This window comes from Betta splendens, chromosome 1, assembly GCF_900634795.4.
Source record: "Betta splendens chromosome 1, fBetSpl5.4, whole genome shotgun sequence".
Lineage (NCBI taxonomy): Eukaryota > Metazoa > Chordata > Actinopteri > Anabantiformes > Osphronemidae > Betta > Betta splendens.
Window position 1 is genome coordinate 2,177,688 of NC_040881.3, and position 25,283 is coordinate 2,202,970.

General features: G+C 44.6%; 2 protein-coding genes across 5 annotated transcripts in view; one reads left to right on the top strand and one right to left on the bottom strand.

Annotated features, from left to right (window-relative positions):
- The window catches only part of LOC114861057 (protein phosphatase 1 regulatory subunit 29-like), a 134,802-nt gene extending 119,992 nt beyond the window's left edge, over positions 1 to 14,810 (top strand). For all 4 annotated transcript variants that reach the window (XM_029160046.3, XM_029160054.3, XM_055506773.1 and 1 more), the window contains one exon: positions 140 to 14,810. In XM_029160046.3, coding sequence (XP_029015879.1) covers positions 140 to 1,685 — 1,546 coding nt within the window. In that variant the 3' untranslated portion in view covers positions 1,686 to 14,810. The remainder of the gene's footprint in view (positions 1 to 139) is intronic.
- Positions 14,811 to 17,746: 2,936 nt separating this feature from the next.
- Positions 17,747 to 20,790, bottom strand: LOC121201851 (kallikrein 1-related peptidase b11-like). Its single transcript, XM_041068536.2, has 4 exons — positions 20,663 to 20,790; positions 19,916 to 20,102; positions 18,028 to 18,258; positions 17,747 to 17,945 (listed from the first exon to the last, which is right to left on the bottom strand). Exons 1-4 carry the CDS (start codon positions 20,745 to 20,747, stop codon positions 17,747 to 17,749), a joined length of 702 nt encoding a protein of 233 aa, XP_040924470.2. The 5' UTR covers positions 20,748 to 20,790.
- Between the last annotated feature and the right edge of the window lie 4,493 nt (positions 20,791 to 25,283).

Consider the following 25,283-nt stretch of genomic DNA (forward strand, 5'->3'; position numbering starts at 1 on the left):
GTCTTTTAAAAACAAGGACACCTTATGACATTACTGATGCAGAATATAAAGAGTCTAAATGCTTAGAAAGCAGTAATGTGGTTGCACATTCTTGTGACATTAGATAATAAAAATGTCTGTCCAATATCTCATTCCTCAGGTACGGCCCAGAGGCAGCTGCAGCGGTGACCAATGACCAAGGGGCCATGCAGCGTCTCCAGGAGCAGGCCCACCACCCGCACCACCATTCAGGAGGATCTGGAGGCAAGTTGCCTCCATCTGCCTCCTCAAGCACAGGCATGCTCCACGGCTCAGCCAACACTAGTTCTTCCCGCCTTTCCACTTTGCCACAGGTGGAAAAAATGGCGACGGCTTTCTCCGAGGCAATGGGTGGCAAAAGCAACTACATGGATGTGAGAACGGTGGGAGTGACAGGGGATGGCCGGGAGGGCGGACTGGCAGCTGGAGGAGCTGGGGTAGGAGGCGAAGTAGTTGTGGATATGCGAAGTGGGGCTGAGAATGGAACAGAGGCTGGGGAGGATTCAGATGATGATGGCCGTGGCTCAGCATCAGAGATCTCCACTATTGCCAAGGAGGTGGATAAAGTGAATCAGATTATCAACAACTGCATCGATGCCCTGAAGCTGGATGCATCTGCTAATGTTGTGACCACAGCTGACAATACCAGCTCTGTGTCCTCCTCTCAGTCTCCAGCTTGCATCGCGTCCCTCCCTCGGAACCTTCTGCCCCTCTCCGCTTGCCCCCCTGGAGATCAGATCATGGCCTCCTCTCCAAAGGTACATTCAAAACCTCACCCCCAGTCTCATCCTCATGCTCATGCTCAGCCACATGCTCAGTTACATCAGCAGCCTCACCCACCTTCCATGGCCCCAGTGCCACTGGTTATGCCCCTGTCTGAGCGACCTGGCATCAGTGGTGGGGGGTTCCTCTCCCCTCCTTACCGTGACCCACCGCCAGCCAATGCAGTTCGACCTCTTCAGAGGCAACTAAGTGCAGACACAGCTGTGGTGAAGAACCGCTGTACCCCAGCTGCAGGCTCTGTCAAGAGCGCAAGGGTGTATAGCGTTGACATTCCTGAGCAACGCAGTGATCCCCCAAAGTACCCCACAGAAAAGAGCAGCCCCGTGGGTTGTGGAGGAGGGGGTGGAAGTGGAGGAGGAGGGGGCTGCAATGGGAATGGGATAGGGAACATAAATGGCGGAGGAGTTAGCATAAATGGGGCAGGAATGGGCTGTGATAATGGGAGGGGAGGAGGGGCAGTGGGCTCTGGGCAACAGCAGCACCATTTGGAGGTTCAGCCAGACTACCACAGCTCTGAGCACCGCCACTCCTTCCCTGCACTCTATTACGAGGGTGGCAGCGAGTCACCTACACAGGCCCAAAAGGCCTCATTCCTCAAGCCACTGGGACGCTCCAAAAGGGATGCCACAGCAGCCTACTCCCAGCTCTCCCCTTCTCGTCACCACAACTACAACTCTGGCTACTCCTCCAGTCCAGAATACTCGTCTGAGAGCACACTGCGAATTTGGGAGCGATTCCGGCCTTACAAGAAGAGCCCCAGAGAGGAAGCGTCTTACATAGCAGCTGGCCACGCCCTGCGAAAGAAAGTGCAGTTTGCGAAGGACGAGGACCTTCACGACATTTTGGACTACTGGAAGGGGGTGTCTGCCCAGCAGAAGCTGTGAGCTGTCGAAGCAGATATGATGCAGATTGTGTGGTCGGAGGCCAACAGCAGACTAATAAAGGGAAAAGATGTTCATGTAGCAAGATGGACAATGTTTGCTCTGAGGTTTGAGTGAAATGGACCATTGTACTGCTGGACCTGAGGGTAAAGAGGAATTTCCTCCGATTTTAAAATTGATTTTGTGATTATTCACTGACATTTAAAAGTCATTTTCACGAATGGCTATAATACTGAGTAACAAATAATAAGAGTCCAACTGGTCACCAGGCTGTCTCACACTGGGCACTTTGGTCCTCTCACACTTCCAGAAACCCTCCGAGTTATTTCTACTGAGCAAGCAAATGCCTTCTACCTCATAACTGGCACACTGTAGCTCAGCTATCTCAGCAGAAGCAGCCCAACTCATGATTTAAGCCCCATCCCTCTTTCTCTAATCCCATCAAACCACCATTTACAAAACAATAATTCCGTGGCACTGCCAACACCTGCTCGCCTATAGAAACATCATTTACAGAGTTAATGAGGGTGCAGGATGAGGAATTATGCACGCTTGTTTTAGAATAGCCTGAATCTCCCTCTTTCGGAGGGAACATTAAGGGATACTTATGTGTCTAATTGTTCTCTTGGAATCTAGCCAGTGCAAGACTACATGCAGGAGTCGTGCATCAGTGATGGTTATTGATTCAAAGCTACATATGTTTAGTCTTGTACAGTATGTACTGCAGTGTTTGTAAAAACTGTTGTGATTGATCATGCGTGTGCGATCGCAGGGCTGAGGGGTTTATTATTCTCTGTCTTCTTCATGACAGCAGAGTTGATAACGTGGTGCAGATGCTTTGCATGCGTCTGTGCGTGCGGGTGCTTGGCCCTGCTTACCTGCCGATCCAGGTAGCGAGAAATAAACCCTTTCAAGACCCGCAGGCGCATTTGTCTCCTCACCCATTTCTTATTTACAGGTGTAGCACATTTCCTTTGATAAGCAGAAGCAATGCAGTAGTACATTTGCATTTCAATAGCTCAAGTCATGGTGAAATTACTTCAAGGTGTGTTGTGCAGGTTGGCGCGATGCGTGTTAGCTCCTATTTTAATGAACCTGGTTATCACATTTAGCTACAGCGGCAGATTGGGAGCAGGTTAGAGGTTTGCTGTAGCTGCATCTTACTTTGAGAGGGAGACAAGATAGGGTTGAGCGCACTTTCAGCTCGAGACGTATCGGCTCCAGGCATGGCTGCAAAAAAACTTCAAATATGTCAGCTGGGCCCTGCGCTACGTGGTGAGATAAAGTGGAAGGTAAATGGTGTGAAGGCCTGGGGGAACGTACTCTGGACGACTCCCCACTCAGTGTGTTTGCCATGACCCTGCTCTGCTCTGGGTGGGAGCTTGTTTGGACCAAAGTGCCCTCGGCAGGAATGATTCAACAAGTTTTTCATTATGTTTATTTGCCTTTCCATCATAAACTGAGAATATGATTGTTCCACTGAGCAAGACATGAGCGATATTCAAATTGTTGGTTATCTTATTAAGGATTGTGAGCTGAATTAATGCTGCCACAATGAAACATATTTAAGCAAACAGGAGCAAGGTTTGGTGCACAGACCAAATGTGACACACTCATGGCACATGCTCACTCCCATCCTGATGCCCCACATGCAGAACAGACGCAGCTTCGTTATTTGTTTATTTCTGGACCCATGAACTACTGATTTGTGGTGTTTCCTGCTCTCACACAAAGATCCCCTCCTCATCGATGGCATCCTGATCTTTCTTGGTCTGCTGTGATACATCAGAATTTAAGATGCAGAAACCGCCTTTTGACTTGGCTAATTAAGTCGTCCCCCACCACGGTTCTCCTGCCCTCCACCTTTGTCCAACCTACTGGGCTAAATTAACGAGTGGTTTACTGAGGTTGATGTTGCATCATCATCTGAGGTCACAAGACACGGCTGATATTATTAACTCTGGCAGACTCAACGCCTGATTGAAATTAATGATGGCTTCTATCTTCCATTCTGTCCCACTTGTGCCCATTAGATATTTAACGATAGTCCATGTCTCATTTCTGCCTGGAAATATGGCTTTAGAGTAACTGAAATCAGATTCATGCTTCACCAGGACAGATTATGAGCAGGCTGAGGTGAGTCACTTTGACCCGTCTATTTGAATCAGGTGTGGGGGATGTAAAGGAGACTAACCCTTTTGAGGTTAGTAACAAGGAGAAGAGGAGATTTTGTTAGATGTGTGTAATCTCAATTTCAGGCCTGTGAGCGTGACTAGTAACGACCTCTCTACGTTCTATATGACGCATAAGGAGCCACCAACAGCCCAGTAGGCTTCAAAGTGGGAAGTCAAAGGTGCATCGCTGCTCTTCAGCTACCAGAATGTTATGGGGGTTGGAGGGCATACAGGACAATCCCCTTAGGCTTCTAATTGGTGAACCTTTACTTTTATAAAGCCCTGATCTATTCTGGCTTTTTGCTCATAATCAGCTGGCAGCTCCCCTGTATGTTAGGTCCAAGGAATCACTAATCAATTAGTTCTAGATTACCACCACAGGCTATGCAGCGGTGGAAGCTTTTTAAAAATAATGACTTCATTTGAAAGGACAGAGAATCGAGCGGAGGTTACCTGCTCACACCCTCAAGGCCTTAAGGAATAACATTAGCTTAGTTATTCATAAGCACAGTGTGTCCACATTATTCATTTCTGTCCAGCCCAGTGGTCTTTGTGCGTGTGTTTAACTCTACTGCTTTACTGCAAGATGCTAAAAGCTAAGCCTGAGAAAGCAATGCAGAGATGCGTGGGACATGACAGCAGGGGCAGCGAGCGAAGGCGGAAAAGTCGCTCTTTGATTGTTTTTCCTTTTTTCTGCTCTGTTCTGTTTGTACAAGTTCAGGTTACCAACACAGTGGATACCTGTTACAACACAGTTCATCCAGTGACCAAGCCTTGCTCCTTCTCATCAACTAACACACTGGCTATATACTGTAGGCTTCATTGTGTAATTTTTTTTTCAGATGATAGCAGGGGCTTTGATTCCCTGATTCTAGTTCTTATGGGCCACAATACACAAGACTGATGGATGTACAGACACTGTATCCCTGTGACTGCCTGGGTGTCTTCTCTCCAAAACAGCCACTTAGCAATGGTGAGTGATGCTCCTGACAGCATTACTGTACATAACAATTCATGTCAACATCACAAAAACTTGAGAGGTTTCTGTCCAGAGCTGAATCCAAGAAATACATTGCATTAGGTACAGTGAACAGAACCAGTCCAGCCATTCTCTGGGCATCTTTTCCCCAGGTGGGGTCACAGAGGGTCTAATGCCATAAAACACAAGACACTGTCAGGATTATGGTCTTGCAGATTAACAGGTACCGAGGGCAGAGCAGCTGTAGTGAGAAGGCAACAGGGTTTTAATGAATCTGAAAGAACTAGACAGATAGTTTCCATATGTCTTGAACTAACTCCTGGGCATTTTACACTGTTCTAGATAATATCACCGGCTGCCTCTGGGACTCATTGCTACACAAGTTTGGTTTCTCATTTCACTTCAGTGAGTTTCTTAAGTTCAGGCTTATTGAAAAACACAAATCAATAGACATGGAAAATCACATCTGATTGCCTCCCTTTGGAGTTGTGTCTGCTCTTCCTGTGAACTCTGACAGAGGAACTATAGCCGTCTAGTTCCATTGGGATGGCAGTCGGGCCTGTTCGTTCCTGATTAATTAGATATTGGTATCTATATGAGGTCTGTAGTAAGTACACAGACCCAGTCGTTATATTATCCACATTAAAGCATTGTGTGGTTTTCCCACTTAGAGGAGTAATGCTGCAGATGCTGATCAACTACTTTTTGTCTCTTTCCACAAAAACCAGTAAGAAATTGTGATGAAAGTAATTTTACTTTAAGGTCTTTGCTCTATATTTATCTCCCCTAACAGAGTTGTGCATTCTGCTAAACAGAGTAATATATTTATGTTGTAAACATGTAAAATAATATTTTACATCAGATACATTTAAAATCTGCAGGTTGGTGCAATTGAATGGATGGACAGTCCTGCTTTCCACTATAGGGCTACAAAAGTCTGGCCAGGACTAATTTACAGTCCATTAAATTCCGCTGGAATTGAAGATTTATCGTGTATTTTGTTTTTTGAAGTCTACATTTAACTTTCTCTCATGCCTTATAGACACAACAAAACTGCTGAATATGTAAATCTAATTATGGCACAGGACGACAGCGCTAAAGCAGGTTAGCAGTTGTGGCCTGTCGCTAATCCTCACAAGCAGAGCCAGACCTCCAGGAGGCTGACGCAGACGTTGAACTCAGGCCGTACAGAAATGCTGGAGTCTCGGTCCGACGGACGGGTCCACAACCTGGGTCCTAATCATTTAGATCACTGGGTTCCCAGAAGTTGCTGGAGGCAGTTTGCACACGGCAAGGAACGGCTTGAACGGCTCATCTGTGCACGTTCCATTCAGGTGAAATCCAGAGCGACACAACGTCACAGATACAAACAAGGAGGTTTGTTAAATGAGCTACAAACCGTCCAGAGTCGCAGTAACTGAGTGCAACTAGTCAAACTACCTACGGTATGAGAGCTGTCTATCGATTAGTTCAACCACAGCAGACGAGGCTTCCTTCATGGTTTACAGTGAGACACAGTGAATACATTGGTATTTTCTAACTTCATGAAAAACTCTTAAGTTTAGAGTTTTTCTACCGTAAAATGCTGAAGCTCTAAACAGCTTCCTCTAAATAGTATTTTTTTAGAAGCTGCTTTTAGGGCATGTTATGTCCCTGAGTGATTTATTAGTTTCTAACTTAGAGCTACACAGTGAATTCAATGCCTTAACCTCCTGCGCTCCACGACCAATTGACCTTGGCCCTGGCTAGTTTTACTAGCTCTAAAGAGGAAGCAGAACTGGGCTTTCACTGCAAAACAGTGTTATCTGCTGTTGTGACTGAGTTATTAGTCTGTTGATTCATTTGTGGGTTGACCTGATCTATTGATCCTTCGACTCGCGGTCGATGGAAGGAGAGAGACTGACGGAGGGAGCGAAACCGACAACAAACGTGGAGGAGTATCTACCGGTGGCCAACTGTGACAAACACACACACACACACACACACACGCACACACACACACACACACACACACACACACACACACACACACACACACACACACACACACACACACACACACACACAAATGTAGAGAATCAATGAATATACTGTACGTGTTTGATTAGATTAGAGTAACACTATATGAACATGAAGCGTAAGAACACAAGCAGCATATAGCGTCCTACCCATAACACAGTATATTGATAAAACACACACATTTATACTCTGTTCACACAAACACAACACGTTCACACCTGCCTACACAAAATGTGGACGTAATATTTTTATCCACGTTTACAGACACAAACGGTCTTCAAGTGCCCAAACGGCGAGTTTCATGTGCAGGTGGAGCGGAACCAAGCATCTGTAGAAATGAACTGCTTTGTTTTTTTCTGCTGGATTTTTGTCTCCTTTTCTCGACTTTTGGTGTTTTTTGATCTTTTGAACTTTTACAATCTGTTCTAATCTTGTTATGTTTGTGTATGTTACAATGATAGTGTTTCTTGTGAATGTCATATTTATAGCTGTCACGGCTCCCTCTGATCGGTCTGACTTCCAATTTACAACTAGTAATAATAGTGACATAAGGTTTTCAAACATCTCATTGCATAAGACAAATATACAGAATATTCATGTTTTATTCACTTCAGGCTTTGGTCAGACTCACACACACCCAGGAGATTATACACAATCTCCACAGCCACCTTGAGAGCCGATAATATGCCTGTCACACTGAAGCTGTTGTCAGCGCTGGCCTTTTCAAGGACCTTGTTTCGCGGTCCCTCTTAGGGAGAGACAGAGGAATATCAGCAGGATGGTGTGAGTGTCCTTTTCCAAGATCAAACCTGCTCTGCTTCTTGAATAATAACCGAGTAAACGCATGTTCACACGTCTTAGCTGCTTTTAAAAACCTGTGGCATCTGACTGTGCAGCTCTGCATTAGTGCATCCTCATGTGGACACCAACCACGTTCGTAGTGTGGGTGCATGCGTGCGTGCGCGTGCGTGTGTGCGTGCGTGCATGTGTGCGCGTGCGTGTGTGTGTGTGTCTGCGTGTGTGTGTGTGTGTGTGTGTGCCTGCCTGTGTGTGTGTGCCTGTGTATGTGTGTGTGTGTGTGTGTGTGTGTGTGTGTGTGTGCGTGCGTGTGTGTGTGTGTGCGTGCGTGTGTGCGTGCGTGTGTGTGTGTGTGCGTGTGTGTGTGTGTGTGCCTGGGATTGAGGGATTTTGCAGTGAAGGTCTGCTCTATCGCAGGAGTGACAGCAGAGCCTGGATATCTGAAGAATTTCTAATTAATCTGCCGTTGGGTCTGCAGGGCTTTCCAATAAGGCTGTGCACTTTCACTCACCCGCTGTCACTCACTCATGTAAGAGCGCCCACTCTCTCTCTCTGTAAAACAAGCTGACTTTGTAATGGCACGCTACCTGCTTGGTAAACAGTCCAGAATGGAAGCGATGGGATGAACGTGGATCTTATGAGGAGCTGGTGCTGTACCTACTGCACTGTAGCTGTCTGCCTTCACCTGCACCAACAGTGCTGCAACTACGCAGCTATTCATTTATGCATGACACAAAGACATGTACAGTGGACAAAGAATCCTCCAGCTCCCTCTCTCTCTGTTCTCCATGTTGACCAGAGGCCCTGGAGCAGTCTGGGTGTAACCAGCCCTGCAGCTTGGCTTTGCCTGCATTTGTACAACCAGTGCACCGAGTAGGGGTCACCCACACAGTGCTGGTGACTAAGAGCGAAGGAAAGAGGTTCAGTGGCGCTTGTCTCACACAATGAGGCCCAGACTGAAGCGCCGTGGAGTCGGTGCTGGTTGGGCTCCACAGGTCGCACTAATCCCTCTGTCACAATGACCTTGAAACACATCACTGTGAAGGAGTTTCTAGTTAATCTGCTGGATGGAGGCTCTCTCATGCTCTCTAGTGTCAGAGGCACCAATGTCCCAGATACTGACCAGAACAATCAAATATTAGATCAGCAGTGAGAGCATCACTTAAATAGTAGCTGCTTTGAACAGAACCTCTGGAAAACGGCTCCCTGGAGCAAACGCTCTGCAAATCCTGAGGCACGGAGTGGGCCGTGCGTTTAAAGCAGGGGTTTGTCTGGATGGAGAGACCATGAGTGATGTTAATGTGAATTCCTGAGGTTTCATTCCAACGACAACGGTTAATGCGGCGTGAGAGTTTGTCGCGTCCGCTTTCCCTAAGTGAACAGTGAGCGTACAGTGCGATCGATGCAGCCGTCAGCCTCCGAGCTGCATCTGACACATCCTGACATCCTGTCTCCAGATCGCTTGGGTCTGAGGTCTGGGCACTTACTCAGACTCGCTGTGTGACTCGGTGCTTCTGCCTGCTCTTCACGTACTTTAAAGCTCATTTCCTTTTTTAACAGCATAATTATTTCCACTGATGTTTTAGAGATGACTTTGGAGATAAGATGCCTCAGAATGTCTGGTGTTAAATGTTGGAGCAGAATGTCAGCTTTTTAAAACTGACCCCAGCTCATATTTAGTGAATCCTTCAAAGAGGACGTTACACATTGAGTTAAATTGTTTCCCAGGACGATCCATTGATCCTCCTGAGCTATGTGCCCTCTGATTTAGATTTAAGGGTCTAATGTGGAACCTGTATTGTTTCATGTATCATTTTATTCTAAAAACATCTAAACATCTGTTTACATTTACATTTTTTGTTACATTTGATTTTGCTCCTCTCAGCATTGTGGGTGAATGTCACAGGTCCTCGGTTGCTCAGCGATTACAGGCCGCAGCAGCGGTTGCCGTGAGCGACGGGTGGAACAGTCAGGTTGCTAGGTAGCAGATAAGAAAACAAGCCTTTGTTAATTGCCTCCTAACACTTTGCAGGAGTGAGGTAGTGGAAGTACAGGATGCAGGATTGTAGTTATCGCTGCAGCGTGAGGGCACGTTTACACTCAAACACGCACAGACCTTATTGCTACAGGCAGCACAGAGGACTGTTAATGTAAAAAACACACCAGCGTCTATCAATTAGACGGCATAAGAGGATGAACTGGAGCAGAGACAGAGAGCGAGACACAGAGGACGCATTCGGACTCAGAGAAGAAGTTACAGCACGTTCATACTGAAGTAAATAAGTGGAGTTCACTTGAACTGGGACAAAGAACTGAAGTCGGGCCCAGCTTTGGAGTGAACACACTGGCAAACAGGTCAAATCCTCTTCTTCCTGTGTGTTGTTGACCCGTGTGGACAGCCATGAAAACGTGCCGGATCAGAACCTCAAAGAGGTAAACATCAAACAGCCGGCGCCGGGAGGGACGCGCTCCTCAAATCTGTTTCCCCGCGATGAAACGTGAGTGTCGTTTCTTTTACAGATGAAGGCTAATTCACAAGATTTTCTAGAAAATTGCCCCTTTAGGCGGTGAAGTCACCCCCATTATGTGCTCATGAGATAACGTGTGTGCTCCTCTGACAACCACACCGTGATTCGTTTGATTGGATGAGACAGTGTTGGTGTCGTGTGCTGTGCTGATGCTCTTCAAAGCTGCACTGTGAAAAATTAAATACCATCACGGCTTCAGTTTTTTTCTGCAAACAGGCCTGTGATTTACAAAACTACCTCATTAAACAGCCAAGCGAACGCTCCGGTCAACTCTCAACCTGTATTATGAGAAACACAGCCTGTTTTACAGCCCTCTCGCGTGTAAATCTGCCTCATTAAACCAAAAGCGAAGCTGTGGCTCATCTGTAATCCACAGGGAATGGTTTGGGAGACAGGTCCGGAGCCTCGCGTGGAATCGAATGTGGCCGCCTCCTCCCGGTGCCTCGTTCCCCGTTCACCTTAACAACTAATGGGAGCTCTCTCAACTTCTGACTCCCACTCAATGCTGCTCGCGGCTGCATAAAAGCTCCATAGAAGCTGAGCTGCAGCTCAGAAGACAGATGCTGTTGGCTTGAAAATGGGTTTGAGACAAAGGATGGAGCGTCATAGAAACAAAACAGATCATATTCAGAGTTGCTGCCTGAGCGCTGTTTCTGCACGTTTCTTACACATTGATACGCTCAGGTCTCTCACATACTTAAGTGATAGAGTAAGTGTACTTTATACACTGGAGGGAACTCGAAGGAGAAGTAAATAAAACAGCAGGAACCACTGTGAGTACAAGGAAGAAATGGAGTAGAAGGAAGAGGCAAAGAGAGAGACGAAGGAGAGAGATGGATGTGAAACCAGCAGCGAATAGAAACTACGGACCTGAACTCAACCTAATGGGCCCGGTTCGACCGGGTTCGACCAAATCTCTGCTGTTAGAGAGCGAATGAATGAGGGTCATGGGCCACGCAGTCAGAGACCGAGCGGCTGGTTGTGACTTGGAATTCCAGTTTTAAAAAACAAACTAACGAGGAACGGAGACGACAGAAGGTCACGACTGAAGCTGCCAAAGGTTCCAAAGATCAGGGAGGCGTTCGCGGGTCTGAGCAAGAAGACGTGGAACAGTGAAATGCAGAAGCGTCAGCAGTAAAAATAAGAGCAGCGACGCGTACGGTTCTGATCATCGCTCCCCGTCTTCCTTCGGCGCCGTCTTCGGGAGCAGCGAACCCTCAGCCACCGTCCACTGTCTCCAATGGAAGGCGACAGAGGCGGCTGTGATGAGCAGCTTGAACAGTGAGTGAGGACGGGACCGTTTGGACACAGATGGAGGGAGAGGCTTGAGTGCAGTTTCTAAACACTGTTCCACGGCTCCCACTTTGTCTCCATCACGCTGCCTTGTCTTTGTCTGTCTCCTAAAGCTGGAGGGGGGTGCGTGTCATCTGTTATGGTTAATGGTAGTGATTGAACATGAGTTTGGGTCCGTGCTCCTCTCCTGTCTCACACGAGGCTTGTTTTGACGGCCACTTGCTCTGAGTGGACAGTGAGGAGGCTGCGGCTGTAATGAAAACACGCTTATGTGGAACGAGCCTCAACCGCGTCGGGCTCCGTGGTCCCGACCGTCCACCTGGGCCTCGGCCCCACGCCCATAGCTTATCATTAGACACAGGATGTGAACATATGCTTTTTGTTTTACTGTTATAACATATCGTCTCAAATAGTTGACCTCAATAGTCTTAACTTTTATGCTCGATAGCTTTAATCTATGTAAACAATATAGTTCCAGAAGTTTTTAAGAAAAAAACTGGAGTAAAAGCTGCTTGACAGTGTTTCCATTGATAATCATGTGTGAAGATAGGACATAGTAAAGCAGCCACTACACGCAATAACAACAAGCCATGCCTGGAAAACAAAGGAGATCTCATGATATGCAGAGCAAATTGAAGCAGACAGTGGTTTATATAAGAAATGCAAAGCTGGACCAGCAGCCGTGTCACTGCATTAACAGTGTTATCACCCACATGTCACTGGGTGGAATGTGATCTCTCAGCTTCCCGCTTGCATCACACCACAAATGATGTGTCACTTTTAGTGTAAAGTGACATTTTAGCAATGTGACAGTTAGCACAACAGAAAGGCTTCCGATGATGAGCGTCCGCAGCCAATTCAGCAGCATGTGAACACTTTGTAGCACATAGAATCATGGGAGGACGCATGAATGCAGGACGGGGGTGTGAATTTGTCATGACTGGAATTAACATACGTTCAGAGTGATTAATTACCCCCGGCCACTCGTCACCCACCTCCAGTCTCATAAACATAACAATGAGCGTCTCCACAGAGCAGATGTTCTCTCCTTTACTTGGAAATGACTTAGAGGCTGCAGCTTGAATTCAAAGCCGCAGGCGTTGGGTCACAGTGGAAGTGAGACTCAATGTATGTGTTTGAGACACGGTGTGAAACTTCCGCTCCTTTAATCGAGATGTTCATCCCTTATCCCTCAGGTTTGTGTGTTAGTTCAGACGTGATGGATCATCAGCCTTGGAACTGACTCACCTTAGCACACAGGTGTTGTATGGTACAAGCCACACACCTTGTTAGAAGAACCCCATCTCCACCGTAGCTGGACTCAACCTTCCCACAACGCGTTTCTAATATTGAGACATATAATTGTGTTTCATGAGCTGCCGTATGACCTTAATCAGCCTAATCGGCCTTTTCAGAGCAGCTGTTGCCATGGCAACGGCCCCAGGTGACACGCTGGTGGACTACAAATCCAGGACGTGTTCTCACGTCGCTGAGCAATCGACCCCATCGCAATTAGTGACCAACAATAGTTTCTGTGGAGTGATCATTTGTGACCCAACCAATCAGCACGCTTTCCGCTTCTCATCTTTGGGGAAAACTGTCTCTTCAAAGCTAATTCTGGCTTTTGACTGAGCCTGGCTCATCTGTGCTGGTTCTCCAGCAGTGTCACGCTCCTGCCGTCCTCCTGCCTCCCCCTCATTTTCTCCATTGTACTAATCACAGCCAGCCTAATGTACTGCCATTTTAAACCCAAGATGTATAATTTGGCCTGTTAGCTGATGTGTTCAATAACTGGTCATCACACTTTTCATGTCTGGAGTCATGAGTGGGGGCAGTAGGTCAGTCCTTCAGAGTGGGTGGATCAAGGATTCTAGTTCAGGCCTGTCACAGCAAACACCCAACCTTCTAAAAACAAACTAAAGCTTGTCATACAAACATATTCACATGAATATGTTTGTATGGATCATCATAACTGCATATAACCGTGTGTGTGTGTGTGTGTGTGTGTGTGTGTGTGTGTGTGTGTGTGTGTGTGTGCGTTTAGAGTTTTAGAGGTTTTCGTACAGGAAGTAGTAAAGTTTATATTTTATGGATGAAAGCAGAAGAGTCACACGCAGAAGCTACAAAAATATACAGTAATCTAGTGATAATGATATCTGTAAACAGCAGGTTGCCACTGACTTTGCTTCATTCGTGCTCCCCAGGGGATAAATCCTTTGACATTTTCATTTTCCTACAGCACCTCATCGTCAGAGCTTCATTCTGCGAAGCACGTTCCCGTTGTTGAGTGCGGTGTGTGTTGCCGCCTCAAGGGTCCATTAGTGAAACACTAAGTCTTGTTAATGTTATTTACAGTCGTAATCGCCGCCTGTAGATGACAGGGTTCCACATCAAAACGCTGCTTCTCTGCTGCAGCGTCACGTCTCCACTTAAATGAGTCCTAAAATACAGCGTCTTATGTCACATTATAAGACAAGTCTCTCCCGAATGATCCCAAGGTTAAGCAATGCTGAAACTATCTCCACATATAAGCTGCGTTTGTTACATCAGACCCAGTTTATTATTATTATTAATGAGTGACAAAAAGCATTTGGAAAACAGAACTGGTCCTGGTTCTGTGTTACGGTTCTGGCCGTTCACCATTCAGGCCTCAGTGGACACAAACAAGATCTTTATTAACATTCATGCGCCTGTTTTGAAGGTGTCGCTGCGTGAAGTGACAGATCAGAGGTCGACCGTGACGCTGTAATGTGACGCGTGGCGCCGGACGTTCACACCGCTGAAATGTGAATGCTGCTGTGAAGCCGCTGATCCTGCAGCAGCAGCAGCAGCTGTTTCTGCCCGGCCCACGTGGATCACTGTTCACTGTTGCATTCGTTCACTTGTTTTCAAGCTTTAATCTATTTCCAGTGTGATTTTACAGCGGTTTGGTTGCCTGTTCAGTGGGCGGTGAGTGAAACGAAGGCAAACAAACAAGACAAATCTGTGAATTTTGTACAAACTGTAGGAACTAATGACTGTTTTTCTACTGAGCCTGTTATTGCTATATGTTTCTTTGGTTGGGGGTGGGAGGCGAGACTGATGCTCTGTGTGTGGAGGGTGGAGGGAGGACACGTTTCTGTCTGGTCAGGGACCGTGCAATTATTACTTGTAATTATTAAGAGAATCCAGATTATAGAGGTGGAAAAAATGTCCCTTATGACAAACGAAATAAAGTGTTATATTTGCATGATTTCCTGTACTTTCATCCAGCAGATATTTATGGTTGTGTATACTAGTATGTATACCCAGTGTATGTACATCACATTAATAACTGTTTATTTATGAAAATGGAAAACTGTCACTTTCTTCTTTCTCTATAAATACACATTTTCATAGCTCTTTTATGACTAACTTACAGTAGCTTTTGCTGAACCGCTGTTGTTGCCTGCACTTTTCATTATCACGCTCTCATCCCTTTCCACCAACAATGATAATCGTGATCATCTCAAACAGAGCAGGAATGGGACATGATGTAGGGGGTAGCTTTTATTACGCAAGTAGCATTTTTGTATTTTTACACAATTGTTGAATTAGACTTATAAGTCTAAAGTTGGAGAATATGCGACTAAACTGATTAAACACAATAATGTGATCTCACAGTGAGGGTGGACACGGCCTCATACACTACATGCATTTTCCTAAATTCTCCAGTTTTCTTCTTCTCAAGCCTTAGGCTGATGCCACATTGTTTTATGAAATGATTTCATCATCACGATTTAAAAGGAAAGCTTGAATCAGGCTGAAGGTGCAGCTGCGGGTGGAAGTAAAAGAAAAAAGGTATGTTGGAAAGTGTGTGAATGTAAAGTGATGAGGCTCCAGAAATGACCTGCATCCTCAAGCACTAATCCAGCAACCAGCTGATGAGGAGTTGAGCCTCACAATGAAGACCAGTGTTATAGTCTTTGACCTTTAACCCACAGGCCTGAGCTGTGAGCGCCTGTGCAGTGTGTTGTGTACCAGCCATAAACTGAGGCTCCTGTTTTCCTGCTGTGGTGGCGACACCAGCGCCCTGCAGCATTAAACAGTGATGAGCTGCTAGATGTGGACACTTGACTCTGCCGTCCTCCTTGATGGGAACTCATTGTGTTGTGACCTTTGCGGTCCTTGGATATCTGGCTCCACGTCTCCCTCGTTGTTTTCCTCCCTGGTGCTATCTCGCTGTGAAGGCCGGGGACCTGACAGCTGATTTAAGGAACTGCAGCAGCACCGGGGGTGCGTTTAATGACACCCCCCCCCCCCGTCTTTATCTCTAAGCCAAGTCTCTGTTCGCTCACCTCTCTCCTTCGCTCTCTTTCCATTTTAGTCACTGTCTTAACAGGAGCGAAGGATTGTTTCGTATTAGTATGCAGAGTGTCCACTAACCCTCTCAGCAGAAACCTGATATCTGGGCCACAAGAACAATGGATGCTCAGGGCGGTGAGAAGAAGAATCGGAGACAACGTCCACCGGAATTTCATGCCAGTACTTCACAACGCAGCTGGAAGTCAAGAGAAAGAGAGGTGCATCTGGAGAGAGACCCTATAGCTTCACTGTTTAAACCATTCAGTGTGTTTATTATCAGCACATATAGATTCAACATGATCTCCATGGGTTAAATAACGTGGAGTGTTTTAATGAGAGACGCCGTTGCAGCTTTTAACATTCTGCCTCATGAGGTTTGTGTTGTCATGGAGGTTGTGGAGGTGCATTCATGCACTTTTGTTTGGTACTGTAAGATGTGAATACTATGATTGGCTTCCAAACACTGCGGTTTCGGGCTCTTGCAGGGCTGCAGTCATCTGCCTTAAAGGTCTGAAGGCATTCACCTTCCACATAAACTGTTTTCAATGACTGTACTTTTCTGTGTCTCCGTTTCCTTCTTGCTCTGGCACAGACTGACTCTGTAATAGACCCTTTCAGAGCTAACAACATCCCTCAGAGGCATTGGAGCCAGAAGAATCATGTGTTCTTACACTGCCCTCAACATGACACCTGTAGAAATCATCCCCAGACTTTGTTTTCACAGCAGGATCCGACAGAGTGTTTCTCTTAGTCTGACTGCAAACCCATCACTCAACTAATTACAACAGATAATAACAATTTCTTCTCCTCAAACATATAGTTTCATATTGATTGAAACACTGTAACCATCTGGAGACGTATCTGTGGTTCAACTGTGCTTATCGGAGGCAGAAGCCAGTTTTATTTGATGAAACGCACAGATGCCACATCAGCCTCGCTCCTTAAAGACAACTGTGAACGATGGTTCGTTTTATGGAAAGAGCGAACCTGTTCATTCCCAGCGCTGAGTCAGCAGAAACAGAGCCACGCACGGAGATGTTTAATGTGCTTGTTCCTCTGCATTGACCACATGCACAGCGTCTCCTCTGCTGAATATTGCAGCCGCTGTGGAAATGGGCAAATATACAGTAAAAGGAATCATTTTAAAGTCTGCCTCAGCAAATAAGCTGCTCCTCCTCTTACTGCTTATTCATATATGAATAAATAAAAGTTTTATTTTAAAACCACATATTTAGAGAGCTAAACTTGAAACACAAAAAGTGCATCAGTAAAATCTTTAATATTACACTCCCACATGTAAATTTCTATCCATGTATGTGTTCTCTTTGTTCAATGCTCATTTTAACTTGTTGTTCAATGAGTATTAGCCTTGCTTTGTGTGCAAGAGGTTCCGGGTTGGAAAATCATTCTCCAAAGCCAGAATGACATTCCTAGACCAACGAGCCTCAAAATGAGTTCAGTCTTCAACCTGTGCACTAATACAAAAGCAGACAACATTAAATACTGTATATGCTCCAATAAACGCCCCCGGCATTTATTTGCAAAAGTAGTACTATTAGAGACCAGCCATTATTAACAAAACCTTCAGAATTTTTTTTTTAAAATAGGTAGGCCTACTTTCTTAATTACTATCTCACAGCTAACTGATTATTCCTAAGCCGTATCGTGGGTTATTCGTGCTCCAAACACTGCACCACCCCAGCTATCTCATGCCTGGAAAAGGAGAAGGAGAGCAGATTGCCTTTTTCCCATTTCATTTTCCCGGGTGCCTTTCTGTGTGGAGTTTGCATGTTCTTTGCAGGTTCTCTCCGGGTTCTCCAGCCTACTCCCACAGTCCCAAAAACATGCATTAGGGTAATTGTTCACTCTAAGTTGCCCGTAGGTGTGAGTGGTTGTCTGTCTACGTGTTGCCCTTCAATGGACTGGCGACCTGTTTGTCAGAAATCATGCTCACATTTCAGGGCTGCATTCACAGTCAGGTAGTGCTACAGGCTGAACGTCAGTGGGGGTCGGAAGCTGCAGTAACATGATGTCGTGTGACCTGATGTTGTTGTTGATGTCTTTATCGGTGAAGATCTCAGCTTCTGCAGTAATTTTAATTTCCTGGGCTGGAGCTCCTTGATGCATGACTACATCTGCAAACATGGTCCTACAGGACTGTAGAAACACAGTGTATGTGTGAGTAACAGATGTTTCCTTTCAAAAAGACCAGAAGCGTGCATTCATCGTACCGCCCCGGCTTCAGACAGTGAGCTGCTGTCAGAACCCAGCGTTTACTGATCAGAGAGCCTCCACACGAGCTGGAAGCTCCACCAGCGCTGACGGCTCTCAGTCTGACGTGATACGGACGCTCACACTTTTGACCTCCAATGACTCTGTTCTGTAGAACCATCGCTGAACTCTCTGTGAAACCTGTGAGAGAAAGTCTTGTACATGACAGAGCAGGGTGCCATATGGTACAATGCATTCAAATCTTTATAAACAGATAGAAGTTATTAATTGTGTGGTTATTAAGACATTACATGACATATTGAACATAAGAGGAAGTTGACCACTCACCAATCCACAGCAAACAGAAAGAAGGTTCTGTTTCAGATAATTCATTGCTCACCTTCAGGCTCTACTGACCTTTTTTTACAGTGGCCCCTATAACTCCACTTAAAAGTTTATCAGCTCAACCTCATTGGCTCCAGAGCTCCACATGTGCATTTTGCAAACTTTCTTCTTTACCAACATTTACTTTTGTCAGACTCCACATTTGCCACTTCAGGGAAAATACAGTGTATGGTTCATTTTACATATTGTTCATCATCACTACTGTAAGTGACACCTTCTGTGAAGCAAGAGCTACAAGAGCTAAGTACTGCACATGGTGAACAGTTCACCTAACAAGCAAATACACAACCATACAGATTTACACTGATTAGATTCTTAACTAGATAGTTAAATATGTGAAGGGGATTGAGTCATTGTGGACTTAACAAAGAAGTGGAGAATAGTGGATTTTGTCTACAACTCTTTAGTGCACTTTCAAAAAGATCAACAATGTTTTTATGTGAAGCTGAAATATTTCTATATAAGTTAATGTGGAAAAGAACAAAACAAGATAAAAAGAACAAAAGACAAAAATGCAATGTTTCTTGTATAGATGTCTCACTTTTATTGTAAATTTTAATGTGAGTTCATTGTGTTTTGGATCCATTGCTTGTAAGGACAGACCTTTAAGAACCAAAATGTCCCACTATTATTATGACATCTAGGGCCACCTGACACAACAGCGTGTATCCTCTTATTGTACACCAGTCCACCACCAGAGTCGCCCTGAAAAAATATAGGTAAATATTATTTTGCCTGGATGCATAAAAGTAGACGGGAAATGATGGACACTGTCTACTTACTCCACACGGGAACCCTGCATGGGGTTGTGCACAAAGCCAGTTTCCAAATGGTTCATTTGGCTTACATCACTGTATGCGTCTTTGATAGTTCATACAGTCCTCAACTTTCATCTGTGCACATTTGAGTTGTGCTGGTTCACTGTCCACTAGTGAAAAACATCAAGATAAATAATGCCTTTTTCTTCAGTGTACATAAATTAAATCCAAACCACTATTTGTTCATTAGACAGTGATCACTTTCTGAAGCTGGTGGTTTCCACTTAAAGTTACAGGAACCAAATTCGTTTTAAATGTGCCACATTATGTAAATGTGTGATCTTATAAAACAGGCCACTGAGGACCACAGAATGTGTCTGTAAACGTCCTGCTGAGGAGGGGCACAGTGTGTGTCTATGGTCTGTCAACACTGATGTGGAGGCAGTGGTTGGTCAGAGTCTGGTCAGGGGCATCGCAAGGAGGAGAAATCCTCCATTACTGTTTGAAGACGCAGGTTCTATTAAACAGGAACATGCAAAACAGCAGCAGGTGCAAATCTAAACTTGTGTTTGTGTCCATACAGAGCTACAGAAAAGATGACTAAGGACTTTATATCAGTCAGTACTTTTAGCAACTGAACTACAACAACTAGTTTTACTTGCTCACAAATGTGAGCAAGTAAAACTAGGTGTGAGTTTTATTGTATAATGTTTCTGGTTTTAAAATCAAATTGTGCTTTTCTTACCATGACGTATTCCAGTAGTGAGCTGCAGTCAGAATCCACCGATTACTGATCAGAGAGCCACCACAGGTATAATTGAGTTTACCATCATATGGTCTTAGTCTGACATGGTACAGACGCTCATTGTCTTCACAGTTTCTACCTCCGTAGATTCTTTTCTGCAGATGTCCAGCTGCGCTCACTGAAACAGCTTAAAAACCAAGTACAGAGTGAATGTGTGAAAGAGTAGAGTTTTCAAAATAGAAAAAGTTATTTGTCAGTGGCAGATGTTTTAAATGTAGATATGTTCTAGTAACTAGTAAGTTTAACTTTTGTTAAAAAGGTCCAAGAACTGAGGCCAACACTTTAATAAATCTGACATCAGTCATGAAGAAACTGTTGCTTTCAAGTTTTTCTGATAAATTAGTTTTAAATACTAACAGTCCAACTCCAAATAAGTGTTTCACTGAGAAAAATAAACAAACAAACAAGTCTAAAGCACTAATACATTTCAAAAAGATGTGAGCCATATTTGATTTCAATTATGCCCAAAAAAATTATAATTCCCGACTGTTTGTGCGTCTCACTGTTTTCTTTTGTGGCTGCGCTGCCAAACAAGTTTTCCACTGTGGATTGAACCAAGTTCACTTTATCTTATCTTATTTTAAATTTTGGTTGGACCTGTTGTGTGACCTAATATCCATAAGTTTCATTTCATTAACACAACATTTATTCACAGACACACAAACATACTGTAATACTAGTACTCACTGATACACAGGAGAAGAAGTATCTGAAGGGAAGCCATGGTTCTCAGAGTCCTTCCAGTCTCTGCTCTGCTGAGGGTTTGGCTCATTTTTATATTATTCTGTCCTGCGGAGCCACCAATTACATTATGACAAGTTATCACCACGACCCCATTGGCTGCTGGTTTATTTACACTTAAACAGAAAGAAGTATCTGAAGGGAAGCTATGGTTCTCAGAGTCCTTCCAGTCTGGTTTTTCTACACCTAAACAGAAAGAAGAAGTATCTGAAGGTAAGCCATTGTTGTCACAATTTAGCTTAAAGCCCTAATTAATAGTGAAACCAGAATAGAGTGCAGGTGTTAGGAATTGTACCAAAGTGAACCCAGGTTGAGAGGCAAGTGATGCCTTTAATTCAAGCAGAGCAGGGAAAACAGTGTAAAACTACTGACTGGTCGAACTCTGAAACTGACAATCACTTCTGAACAGTAGCACTAACCTATAAAGAGCAAAACAGGTCTAATGTAAGAACAGAAATTACACACTGTACAATTATAGCTAAAAATATACAAGCAAACAAACTGTGCTCATTTGAGTTCAGGCAGCAGGGTCTTAGCAGTGCCTCTAGTGGAGGAAGAAGCAAATCCTGACGGCAGGTGTGTTAAAAAAAACTAAATTTCTAGGAATAGATACAGGGCTAATTTCATAGGGCACACAATACATAAAGCAGTCTCATATACGGTACTGAAGCATTCTGAACAGGGTTAGCAGTCAAAAACTTATCTGAACTGAACAATAATATAACCAATAAATTAAACCCCATTGGCTGCTGGTTTATCTACACTTAAACAGAAAGAAGTAGTATCTAAAGGGAAGCTATGGTTCTCAGAGTTCTTCCAGTCTGGTTTCTCTACACCTAAACAGAAAGAAGAAGTATCTGAAGAGAAGCCATTGTTGTCACAATCCTTCCAGTCTTAGACACACTTTTATATTATACTGCCCTGCTTCGCCATCAGTTACATCAACAAGCTAGTTTATCTACACTTAAAGGTTCTTGAACATGCAAAATTCACTTTTTGGACATTCTGGTACATTTATATGACTCCCTGGTTCATGTTGTGTGCTAGAAGTACACTCCCTACTTATTTCAGATTTAGTGACTAGATCCAATCCAGTCTAAGAGTCATCGGGTTCAAATTTGGAGGACAGTCTACGTCGACAGTCTTTTAACCACTCACAGAGACACCTGTGGCCCCGCCCAGACAAACCGGGACCCCTAAATTTACCTGGAACATTGCGTTTCATTCACTCACTGTCACTCAATTGTATTCCTGCCTGTTAGTTGCTGTTCTGCCTGTCTGACCACGTTGATTTGGATCATCCCTACTGGTACCATAGCCTGCATCTGTCTGTGTTTTGACTCGCTATCTGTCTGTGACCGCTTGCCTACCGTTTTTGTACCTCTGCCTATTTCGCCTACCCGTTTCGACCTGTGCCTGTATCTGACAAGTCTGTACATTAAAGCCTTCTTTTTCCTCACCTGATGTCTCCTGAGGCTGTGCATGTGGGTCCGACAGTTACAATCAAACTGCCTCGTGACAGTACGATCTGCCCAGACTTGGATCCAGCCGGCGTCCAGGTACGTCTGCTTTGTTTTTGCTCAAGTTGCTAATGTTAGCGTGTAGATTAGTATGGCAGCAGCAAGTCTTATACTTATTCAGTAATAAATTTCATCATTTGTAGGTAATATCGTCACAGAGACAGTCACAGATGTTTTTCCAGCCACTAACAGCAGATGAAGAAAAGAAGAGGGCTTTGGTAAATGAAGAATCTGTGGCTTTTTAACTGTCTGCTTTGATTCAAAATAAAAAGCTGCTGAACGACTTACAGTAGAAATGCGTTTATTCAAGCACACTGCTTAAATATAAGCTTTTGTTATGAACTTAAAACAATGTCCCAAAATTTGTCTGTAAACCAGAGGAGTTATGCTACGTGGAAGCACATGCCCCATCTCAGGTAAATCCAGCACGGGAGAGTCTTCAGAGCGCAATTCATTCTGGGTGTTGTAGAGTATGAACATTTTCATTCACAACACATATTACTGCAGTTTCCCTGTTTTCTCTGGAAACAGACCATCAATGTTAAATGTTGTTGCTCAGTTTTGCTAATAAAGTGTATATTTTTCCTGCTTTTCAGCAGTGAAATATCGCTTTAAGTGCCACATCTCGCCAAATTGTTTGCTCACACACTTGTGTCAACTCTAGTAAGTCTCTCCAGTGTTCATTTTCTAGTAAGTCGCTCCAGTGTTCCAAATCTAGTTTTTGTTTCTGACCTTGCCCTGCCTGCTCCCTCGATTCTGAAATGAGGAGAGCCTCTGCGCAGTGACTGCTCTTAGTGCCCAGGACCAAACACAAGACTGGGAGAACACACAGTGAGCAGGGAGACGCTCACCACCAGAGGCAGAACCAGAGATGCTGTACACTTCACCGGACCACCAGGAAGTGGCCATGAGGAACTACATGTAAGGGCAAAAACACTCGCCTGCTGCCTGGAGAGATGCTGTGGCTGAACTGTAATCTTGCCTCCTCTGTGTTTGATCATTTATCACAACAAGGGCCGCTATGAATATGAGTATATCTCCTGATTATTGAGTGTCTGGTGGGATAATAAGGGGAGTGATAACTGGAGTGAGCATCCACAGTGGCTAAATAGCTGTGTGTGAATAGGTAATGAAATATTGCATCGCTTATTAATATGGGGTCTCTTGTTATAAATCACCTGTGATACTGTTTGTGTGTGTTCTCTGCAGTTTGTGTGTCACTGTGTGCGTGAGAGAGGGAGCATTTCATGAATAACAAACGCTCCTTGCTCACTTCTGCTGAAGGATTCGCATCTTTTCTAGTGCGATGGAGGTGTGTGTGTGTGTGTGTGTGTGTGTGTGTGTGTGTGTGTGTGTGTGTGTGTGTGTGTGAGCAGCTGAAATGTGGATAATAATGTAGGAAAGAAGAAACAGGACAGAGGCTTAAAAGTCAGGCCAGAGTTATTACGTATTTATGTACGTGTGACGCTCTAAATCTTGCGTCACTCTGATTGTTTTGAATTATTCACGTGGATAAGATGCAGAATGAGCCGCTTCCTACATCATGCTCTTACGACTGTGTTTGGATTTTCTCCAGAAAGATAAATTCCCTCTTCTCGTCATTCCTGCTAGTTTTCCTGCCTGAGGACAGATGCGAGCGCTGCCTGATGCTGGGATCCTGGAGTCAGCATCCTGTGTGGAGCCTGCAGGAAATTAAGACCACGCCCACCAGGCAACATATCATGTCTGGGTCAGTTTGTATCTAGCATCATTGTTTGCCTGGTTTCTTCCATCCTGCCCATGTATCATGGACCTATGTTCAGTTATCACAGTTTTTCCTCAAGGGAAATGTAAGTTTAATAAATTATAAAAAAAAATTAACATTCTATGGAAACAAGTTTTCTGATTAAGCAATGCAGCTCAGTGGTTCCTTTGGAATGAATCGATCGAACGTTCACAACCTCTAAAAATGGTTCTAGAGTTTGATCTTTTTGTTCAGTGATACGTTTGGGCAAAGCTCAGTAAATGCTCTTATTTCCAATAACACAATTAGAAGCAGACATTTCAGGGACTTTGTCCTCCTTCAGGCTAAAAACTGGCGTTTCATACGACTGTTTTGTTTTGCATGAGGAACCTGCATCATTTTTCGAGCTCTGTAGTGAAACAAGACGAAACTCATTTTATAGTGAGGGGCTCAGAGCCAAAAAAAGATGGGGAAAAAGAGACCACTGCGTAAAAGTAGAGATTCCAGACCCAGAGTTGGGTCTAACGTCACGTGGCACATTCATGTTGCCACCTGTGAATGAGCGTCAGCCATTCATCATGTATAAACGCCTTGATCATCACTACAGCGCATATGAAGACAGTGTTGGAAGCACATCACTGCAGAGGCAGCAGCTGCAGAGTGGAATATTAAACAGCATACTCATTTATTAATAGATTCCAGCATATGTTTGATGAACATTTAAACATGTCCCGACAAACTGTACTGACATAACTGAAAGGAGGGAACGGTAAGTTTGTAGCTGCTGGAATCTCACAACGTTGCATCAGTCTTGCACAAGCTGTTGTAAAGGAAACTCAGCGTTTCCTCCCAGGAGCTCTGTGTGATATATATGTCTGAAGCCAACAAAGAGGACGTCAAGCACTGTAATCACTAAAACAATCAATCCCACAGCCTTTAATCCTGTAATTTAAAGCCATATGTGCTTAATTGGTCACAAAGCTAAAATACAGCCACAAAACACGGATCTCAAGTGATTTGAATTCACCAGCAATTGTTAATAACAACTCATCTGCTAAGCAACCGGTCGAGCTAATGAGGCTGAAGGAATGGAAATGTGATACTGTGCTTTTCAGTGGAACAAGCCTTTTATCCTCTCTTTTGTTGTGGTCGGTCGGCTTCTGAAGGACTTCCTGTGCGATGCAACACGTCCAGCTAGGACACGATCACAACACACGGGTGTTTGAACTGGTAGATCCTGCTTTGGGCTGGTGCACATTCACATCGCGGCTCATGATGATGCCGACCGGCGGCGTTAAGAGCAATTCAGCCTTCATGCCAGCAA

What these genes read in the sequence shown, in the direction of transcription:
- LOC121201851 (XM_041068536.2), bottom strand. Translation starts at nt 20,747, where the DNA reads ATGAGCCAAACCCTCAGCAGAGCAGAGACTGGAAGGACTCTGAGAACC. An exon ending in ACTTCTTCTCCTGTGTATCA is followed by an intron (nt 20,103 to 20,662) that starts GTGAGTACTAGT and finishes TTGGTTTTTAAG; the next exon opens with CTGTTTCAGTGAGCGCAGCT. An exon ending in CACTACTGGAATACGTCATG is followed by an intron (nt 18,259 to 19,915) that starts GTAAGAAAAGCA and finishes GATTTGAATGCA; the next exon opens with TTGTACCATATGGCACCCTG.